Source organism: Lolium rigidum, chromosome 6 (genome assembly GCF_022539505.1).
Source record: "Lolium rigidum isolate FL_2022 chromosome 6, APGP_CSIRO_Lrig_0.1, whole genome shotgun sequence".
NCBI classification, from domain to species: domain Eukaryota; kingdom Viridiplantae; phylum Streptophyta; class Magnoliopsida; order Poales; family Poaceae; genus Lolium; species Lolium rigidum.
Genome location: NC_061513.1, coordinates 210123357 through 210132297, shown reverse-complemented (window position 1 = coordinate 210132297; position 8941 = coordinate 210123357). Strand labels below are relative to the sequence as shown.

The following is an 8941-nucleotide window of genomic DNA, read 5'->3' as shown; positions in this document are numbered from 1 at the left end:
TAAACATGGTTTCTCCTTAGGCGAAACACCAAGCCCTTGTATAATGGCTTCAAGCCAGAACAGTTCAGCATTTGTAGTGGCCAGTGCTTTGTATTCTGCTTTAGTGCTGGATCGAGACACATGTGGTTATTTCCTAGCACTTCAGGATATGAGATTGGGACCAAAGAAAAGGGCAAAACCACCAGTAAACCGTAGATCATCTAAATCACCTGCCCAATCTGCATCTGAAAAAGCACTAAGCAGTGTAGAGGAGGACTTCAGAAAAGTAAATCCAACTTTGTGTATACCATGAATATACAGTAATATCTGTTTAACCACTGTCTAGTGAGTGGTAGTATAAGCATGAAGAAATTGACACGCCTTATTAACTGAAAAGGATATGTCAGGTCGAGTCAATGTTAAATACTGAAGTGCTCTAACAATGCTCCGTAGTGGGTACTGTCCTCAGAGCCAAGAGAAGAGCCATCATGCAAGGATAATATGCAAGGATAATGCATCATTAAGAGAGACAAGTGTAGGACATGATGTACAATCCTTCATGCCAACTCGTGTAAGTAAATGCAGAGCATATTTGTCTTGATTCAATATCAAATCATTCTACCCTAAGAAAAATGGAGATCTCGAAGATCCTTAAGAGCATACTCATCACCCAAATTGTGTAGCAAGGCTGAGATAACTGTGTTTAATGAGCTTGTCACTATAATGTCATCAACATAAATGAGTATGAACAAAGTTATACCTTATTGATAAAAAATAAACAATGATGTATCTTCCTTGGAAGGAACAAAAATGTTCAAACTGAAAATTTCTTTAAAAAATTTGTTCATTTTTTGTTTAATTAAAATTAAATTTTTGTTTAGAAAAAGTTTGTTAAGAATAAAAGATGTTTAAACTAAAAATTTCTAAAAAAAACTGTTCAAATTTTTTTGTTTACAAATTTTTCTGCTTAAAAAATGTAATTCAATCAGAAAAGGAAGAAATAGAAAAAGAGAGTAAACAAAAAACCTAAGAAAAACGTGAAAGAACAAGAGAGAACCGACGAACTAGCAAAAAAACGAAAAAAACCACCTGAAACTTCTAGATTGTTCCTAAAACCGGAAGAACTAAAACTATCACAATTATTGGGGGCGGCCCAGGTCGTCCCAAACACACGTCAATGGGCGACAAATAGGTTTTGCCACTCGGCACCCGTACGCACCGATCTGGTCGGTGTATAGGAGCTCCGCACCAGCTGGAAACCAAAAAGGCCCAAAAACCGAAAAAAAAGACCATGCGCAACCAAGCTCGCCCATAGTGGCTGGTCCCAGGAAGCCCAGCGGAGCATCTTCGTCGAAGGCTCGAAGCCCAACTCCTATTGAAACCCAAAACCTCACTTCACACGTCGGCCCACTGCTTTCTCTCTCTCGACTCCGTCGATCTCCAGTTCTTCCACCACCACGGCCACGGCGTCGCCCCCAAACCCCCAATGGCGCCGCCTCGCCGCCGCTCCCTCCCGCTGCCCCTCCTCCTCCTCCTCTTCCCCGTCTCCCTCTCCGTCCTCCTCCTGCTCCGCCGCTCCTCCTACCCGGCGCCTCCGCTCCCCGCCACCGGCCCCGCTCCGGATCCCCGCCGCTTCTCGCTCCTCATCAAGCTCCTCGCCTACGACCGCCCCGCCCCGCTCCTCCGCTGCCTCCGCTCCCTGGCCGCCGCCGACTACGACGGCGACCGCGTCGCGCTGCACGTCCTCCTCGACCACCGCCCGCCCAACTCGTCCGCGCCGCTCCTCGCCGCGTCCCACGGGATCCTCCACGCGCTCGACGCCTTCCGCTGGCCGCACGGGGAGAAGCGCGTCCACTACCGCGCGGCCAACGCGGGGCTCCAGGCGCAGTGGATCGAGGCGTGGTGGCCCGGCTCCGACGACGAGTTCGCCTTCGTCGTCGAGGACGACCTCCAGGTCTCGCCGCTCTACTACAGGTTCCTCAAGCGGGTCGTCATGAGGTACTACTACGACAGGGAGAACTACAGCCCCTACGTCTTCGGCGCGTCACTGCAGCGCCCCCGATTCGTCGCAGGTCAGACCTTACTAAGCAGTGTGAATGCTTGCTGCTCTTCTACCTTAGTTAGGAAGAATGGATCCCTCAATGCATCATTTGCTGCCCAAATGTGGTTTCTAAGCTGGATAGACCGTCTTGCGGCTTAATGCATTTCTGTAAATGTGCACTGCAATTTGGTCTTTGTTACCTACAGTATATTGTTAGGACCTTAGGGTGGGTTAGAACGCTATTACATGGGGGTGGGGGTTTGCCTTGTTGATCTTCCTTTTTGGGCTCGATGCACTATCACGATCTACGGGGATCCTGGGAGCTCCCGAGATCAAAGAGGGTTTTGGGCATTGTGTCATTTGAATTTTGTGATGCTAAATCCATTGTATCAGCTATGGGCAACTTATCAGTTTCTTCATTAGCCCCTCCACACAGCTGGCCTTTTAAGCATTGATTCAGAAATTTCTTGTAGGGTTGAGCTAATAAACTCTTTTCTGTCTGCTAAAAGATAGAATGTGTATTGAGTTGCTAGAGCCCTGTGTAATTGGCTTGGACAACGTCGCTTTGATCTGTTGGCGAGCGGTGCGGGTGCGCACGCTGCCCACCCAGGTTTGAGTCTTGGTCTCGGTGGGTGCTCATGGTTGTTGCTCCTATAAAACAACACCTGCCAATGACTAGTCCGGGCAGGTCTCATTTTTTGTAATTGGCTTGGTAGCTGGAGTGTGAGACTTTTCGATATTTGGGGTCCATGTTGCAGAAGGATGGCGATATCGACGAAGATGTGGGCCACCGAATCAAGGCTGGTTGGATGAAGTGGCGCCAAGCTTCTGGCGTACTCTGTGACAAGAGAGTGCCACAAAAGCTAAAAGACAGGTTTTATAGGACAGCTATCCGACCTGCGATGTTGTATGGCGCTGAGTGTTGGCCAACGAAGAGACGACATATCCAACAGTTAAGTGTAGCAGAGATGCGCATGTTGAGATGGATATGTGGCCACACAAGAAAGGATCGGGTACGGAACGACGATATACGGGAGAGAGTTGGGGTAGCACCGATTGAAGAGAAGCTGGTCCAACATCGTCTCAGATGGTTTGGACATATCCAACGGAGGCCTCCGGTAGCGCCAGTGCATAGCGGACGGATAAAGCGTGATGAGAATGTTAAGAGGGGTCGTGGTAGACCAAACTTGACATGGGAGGAGTCCGTTAAGAGAGATCTAAAGGTTTGGAATATCGACAAAGATTTAGCCATGGATAGGGGTGCGTGGAAGTTAGCTATCCACGTTCCGGAACCATGACTTGGCTTCGAGATCTTATGGGTTTCAACTCTAGCCTACCCCAACTTGTTTGGGACTGAAAGGCTTGGTTGTTGTTGTTGTTGTTGTTGGCTTGGTAGTTGGAGTGCATAAGAGTGCATAAGAGCTTTGGGATTCTCTGAATCCCATTATTGTTGTTTTCTTTCTTTTTAGATTGTTGACGTTCCTTTTATATGGATCTTCAATTCTTAATTTCCGATAAAGAAAATGCTAGGACTAGTTTCTTCTGTGTAGTTGTTTCATTTGTTTTGGGTGACTATAGTTGGGTCTCATATTGTGAAGGCTCGGCTAGAGAATATGGAGATGTGATCATTGACCCTAGATTCACTTTGTCATTTGTGCAATGTCATATCATGTGGGCATAAAGCACTAAACTATCTTAGGTAAAATACATAACAGTTAGACTTTGAGGTGAACTTGCAGTACTTATTATATCTTTACTGTTTTCTTATTACTCGTATTTTATAATTAAATTTGTATGGCTCTTAATGAAACTTGCACTGAGTGTTAGTTATCAAACGAGTTCTTTCGGGTTTCGGCTGTGTATGAGATGATGAGGATTGGCTTGAGGTTCAGTTTAAGCTAGTATTATCAGCCACACTTCGCTGTGGATTTGTTTGATGATAATTTCTTTTATTAGCACTATTAAATGTGTTCTCAGACTATTTATAATCTCCAAAGGTTCCCATGCAGACGCCTTTTCATCAAAATAACTTCCTTTGAACTAAAAGGTGTTTAATCAAAACATATGTTTACTCCAATGGTTATATTGTGTTATAGCATAATTTGGATTTGGCATTACAGTCGATTTTAGAGTTAAGAGAACTTTAAACTAAACCAAATCCTAACCAAAATCCCCACTGCCAAACATTACTTTCATAGTTATTAGTTATTACATTAAGTACTAGCAATGGTTCAGTTATTAACTAGTTGACTTTGAACTAAATAGGTAAACATGGAAACAAGATAGAACTGGACAGTGAAACTAGGCTATTCTTGTACCAGATGGTTGGTACATGGGGACAACTTTTGTTCCCCAAACCATGGAAAGAATTTCGAATGTGGTACGATGAACAAAAAGCCAAAGGAATCAAACCTATTCTCCAAGGCATGGTAAACTCTCTTCTTATTTACATTACAGTGTGCATCTTCAGCTTATGCATTACATAAATATCAACTAACCTACGTATTATGTTTAGTGGATTAATTTTGTTTGGATTATTTTGATGTCTACATCCTGTTGGATTTGTTTGCTTGTTAGTAATTGTTGTTCCACTTTCATCCTCTGCAGAAAACTACAGGATGGTACAAAAAGATGGGTGAGAGAATATGGACCCCTTGGTTCATTAAATTTGTCCACTCACGTGGATACTTCAACATCTACACAAACTTCCTAAAGGAAAGGGCCCTCAGCATCTCTCATAGGGATGCAGGTGTCAACTATGGAAGAAGTGTTGGACCAGATTCTACACTGTTAGATCAGAATAATCTCAATTTCAATATATGGCAATTGCAACCTCTCAAAGAGCTAAAATGGTACGATTTTTGCTTTGCTGAAGTTCTTCCAGGAAGGGCTGTTAGGAAATTTAGTGAACTTGGTTCTGTTCTCAAGTCTGTGCAACTAGAAAATAATGTTTTACTCATAAGTTTGTATTCAGTGGAACAGAGGATTGTGAGAAACCTCATTTGCCATCTTGAGAAGGCAGGCACGCGGAATCACATTTTCCTTGGTGACAATGCAGAGTTTCTGGATGACCTTGCTCATAGAGGGCATGCTGTCATTGATGCTACTGAGTTGTTGCGCAGCAGCAAAATGAGTAGTTATATGAATTCTGATGGTTCTGTTATGGAAATTTTGGCTAAAGCTTATGTGATACAATATTGCTTGGATCTGGGTTACAGTCTATGGGTACTAGATGCAAATGTGATTTCACTTGGCAATAAGTTGGCCGAGCCATCAGATCAATCAGTCGACTTTTTTACTGCAGAGTCAGTGGATTTGATGTTTATAAGAAGCTCACAAGGCTCTAGAAAAGCATGGAATGACCGTATTATATCAAGAGTAGCAGATAGTGTGATATCTCCAAAAAGTGATTCTGTTGCTTCCCTGAAACATGTGAACTTCGTTCACGTACTTACGGAAGTGTTGCAAAGCAATGGTGGTGTGAAGCTGGGGAAACTGAATGAGGAGATCATGGTTATGGAATTAGGGCCTAACATGTCGAATAGATCACTGTCAGATGGTCAAAGTAAAATGCTTTCCTGGCCTCACAGTATGGCTTCAGATTTAGTTCAAAGGCAGCTCCAAAATGTGAATTTGTGGTTAATTGACTCAGATTCATCTTGTAGTGCTGTTGTTTGTAGCCAAAAGCAGAAGTAGTCTTTGTTATCTGATGCATGTTCTTTTGTTAACATTTGACCCCATTAACGGATCGATGGTAATATCAAGTATTTATGAGACTTGGACCTGCCCTGGCACTTATCCAAGAAATCTTGGGAGCAACTTATTTCTTTGTAATGTTTGTGGCCTTCAATAGCTTTTGATGTTGATTACTGCTGGTCTTTGGAGCCACATATATTCAGTACCTATGAGGTCTTGAGGTGTTGATCATTCTGATTGTTTGGTGAGGTTGAATTATTCAGTTATCTATGCTGCTAGTTCCCATTCAGTGGTAATGTTCTGGAGAAGAATGTTTCCTGGTGTGCTCCTTGTTATATCAGCATCTCAACTACAATCATGAGTCATGACAGGCCTCAGACCTTGAAGACTGAACTTGGTATGAATCTACTGTAACAACTAACTCTGTATTTGATCTCAAAAAAAAAAACTAACTCTGTATTCTAGTTCTAGTTCTGTAACAACAATGTTTTCTGTATTGCAAGTCATTTAGTTGTGGGCAGCTGCAGTGAAATACTGTCAGAAGTTTGCTTGTGCTTGTTTTGTTTTTCTCAGTATGATTAGTTTGCCTAAAGTAATGCTCGTGTCTTTTTAGGTAACCAGAGTTTCTGACCACTTGCAAATGAAAGAGATGTAGCAAGTGTGTATCTGAAGGCAAACTGGCTGATGCGGTTGGTGGTGCAGACGCAATATCAGCAAGGTAAAGGATATTCAACTGTAAAGTGGCTAGACAAATTTTACTGGCAGATACGATGGACATGCATCATCGATCGGAAGAGACTTCCCAACCATACAGCTGAAAATTCCTAGTAGCGCAATGTTGTTCCACTTGAAAGAGGTAGGATTACCTGTCACTGGACTGGATCCAACTTGGAATGCAAGCTAAGCATGTAGGTGTGACAAAGCAGAGCATGGATGATGACATCCAAATTGTTCCTTGTGCATCCTTGCATATAAAAACTTTAAAAACTATATACCAATGTATCATTACAGGGTGAGATGGCCACATGAGTGTGATGTCTGTTCTGCATGCTACCTTATTCCCATGGATTTTATGAAATTGTAGTCAACAACTCAATCATGATTACTTGCCAATCCTTTGTCTCTTGGTTTGCTTATTGGGTAGCCCTGTCTGGTAGCAGCATCTCCACACACTTGGGCAGAGCGAAGTGGCAAGCACCTACTATGGCCTAAGGCCCTAGGGACACGCCTAATTAGGAGCATCTATTATGATATTATTCCTAGCATGTATTGTTAAAGACAGCCATTTTGCTATCCTATTTATGATCTTAAACTCGTGAAGTGCTTCTATCACCTTTAAGATTAGCTGCATTTGTTATTGTTGTAAAAAGAGCCTTTTTCAGACCTTTTATTATTATATTGTAAGGAGAACAGCTGTCTGCTTCGTCATGTGAAAGGACATGTCAACTAATTAGGTCTACCAAACAATAAATAGATGCGAGCAATCTCCTTATGCAAATCTTAATCACGCCACCTTAGAACTATGATGCCCTTGGACTCTCATGGCAGTCTTGTCAGGGGTACTGTCAGGGCTGGGCTGAGCACAGAAACAATGGTGACTTGCCAGTAGCCCTTGGATACCATGCGATAGATGATGTACAAGTACAACCAAACTCATTTGTCTGTGTCATCTCACTGTTTATTCTTGGCCCTCCATAGCATAATTGTTATTGAATACATGATGGTTGTGGTCAAGAATTTAACATTACTCTTTATCGAAGAAAGGAGTTTAACATTACCGAGTCATTCACGGAAATTGTGTTGAAAGTTGTGTATCTGGTACATTTATGTATGCCCTGATATCTGGCGAGGAATCTCTTGCCTGATTCGTATAAATTTCTTTCATTCCGATATAGTTGCAGTTGATGTTATATCAGTAATGCTTTATGTCCTTTGATCTTGAGCCATTTTTTTTCTGTCTTCAACGAAAATGCTCTAGTCAACTAAACCTACATCTCAACTCATGTGAGCCGATGAGCACAAGAAGGGCAAGTTGGAGGTTCAGCCAGCTGGGTTCATTATCCTGAACTAGAACGAGTACCTACAATCACAAATTCACAACAGGGCAGCCATTGCAATCGACGTAGCAGTAAGCACTGCCGAGCGTGGGCACTCTCGAGTTAGGAAATGGATCTGGACTGTCGGCAAGGCGACGGCTGTGCCGCAGATGCAACGCGATCGGCAGGTGAACTCGGTCCTTTCAACCGGGTAGGGATCAGAGCATCCCCACAGATTAATTGCTTCCGCAACTACGGCTCTGGCCAGCCCTCACATGTTTCTCTCCGGCCATAATAAGCCGGTGGCGATAGAAAGCCAGGCTCGTCCGGTTGTTCCTCGTGCACCCACAACGACGGCGGTGGCAGCAGCATAAGGTGAGAGTCGCCATGCCATGAAGCACATGGTTGTACAGTAGAGGTTGTAGAGCGCTCTCTGAAGCTCCGATGGAATGCAGGATCCGATGTTTAGGGTACTGTTCCTTCCGATGTGTCCGTGTCAGGGTGCAATCAAACTGAAGAAGCGGCGGATCTAACCTTTGACGGGTAACTAACTAACTAAGAGCATCTCCAACAGAGGCTCTAAAATTTGGCGCTGTAAAAGTCGTTTGCAGCGCGCTCGATTCGGATATAGCGCGCGGCGCCGATGCGTGCTTCGCCAGAGGCTCTATTTTACAGCGCAACCACGAAGCCGAAAAACAACCCTTTGCCAGAGGCTGTAAAATAGAGCTCCACAAACAAGTTTCTTCAACATTCATAGAACAAACAAGATCAAACAGGCTACAAATAAATCTGAAAAATTCAACTAAATTACTGTGCATTATCCATGTAGCTAGAAATTGATATAGCTAGCAAGCTAGCAATCGAATCTCCATGCGCGGCCGGCCGAAATTAGTTCGTGCGTGCATGCGCGGCCACATCAATCGGGTCCGCGCGCGGCCGAATCGAGTCTAGCTAGCCACAACAATCGAAATCGAGTCCGTGCTCGCGTGCGCGGCCGGCGGAGCTCGCAGCCGCGGCGGCCAACGGAGCTCGTAGCGCGGCGGCCGGCGGAGCTCGCAGGGGGCCGACGGAGCTCGCAGGCACGGCGGTCGACGGAGCTTGCGGTGGCGGCGGTCGACGGAGCTCGCAGGCGGCGGCCGGCGGAGCTTGCGGGGAGGCCGGCGGAGCTCGCAACATGGCGGCCGACGGA

The 8941-nt window shown here is 44.6% G+C and overlaps 1 protein-coding gene across 1 annotated transcript; it reads left to right on the top strand.

The window, feature by feature from the left end:
• Nucleotides 1-1465: 1465 nt before the first annotated feature.
• Nucleotides 1466-7028, top strand: LOC124664619. The gene is made up of 4 exons (XM_047202093.1): nucleotides 1466-2051; nucleotides 4286-4449; nucleotides 4628-6113; nucleotides 6330-7028. Exons 1-3 carry the CDS (start codon nucleotides 1466-1468, stop codon nucleotides 5714-5716), a joined length of 1839 nt encoding a protein of 612 aa, XP_047058049.1. The 3' UTR covers nucleotides 5717-6113; nucleotides 6330-7028.
• The last annotated feature ends 1913 nt before the right edge of the window (nucleotides 7029-8941 follow it).

What these genes read in the sequence shown, in the direction of transcription:
- LOC124664619 (XM_047202093.1), top strand. Translation starts at nt 1,466, where the DNA reads ATGGCGCCGCCTCGCCGCCGCTCCCTCCCGCTGCCCCTCCTCCTCCTC. An exon ending in GCGCCCCCGATTCGTCGCAG is followed by an intron (nt 2,052 to 4,285) that starts GTCAGACCTTAC and finishes TGAACTAAATAG; the next exon opens with GTAAACATGGAAACAAGATA. An exon ending in AACCTATTCTCCAAGGCATG is followed by an intron (nt 4,450 to 4,627) that starts GTAAACTCTCTT and finishes CATCCTCTGCAG; the next exon opens with AAAACTACAGGATGGTACAA.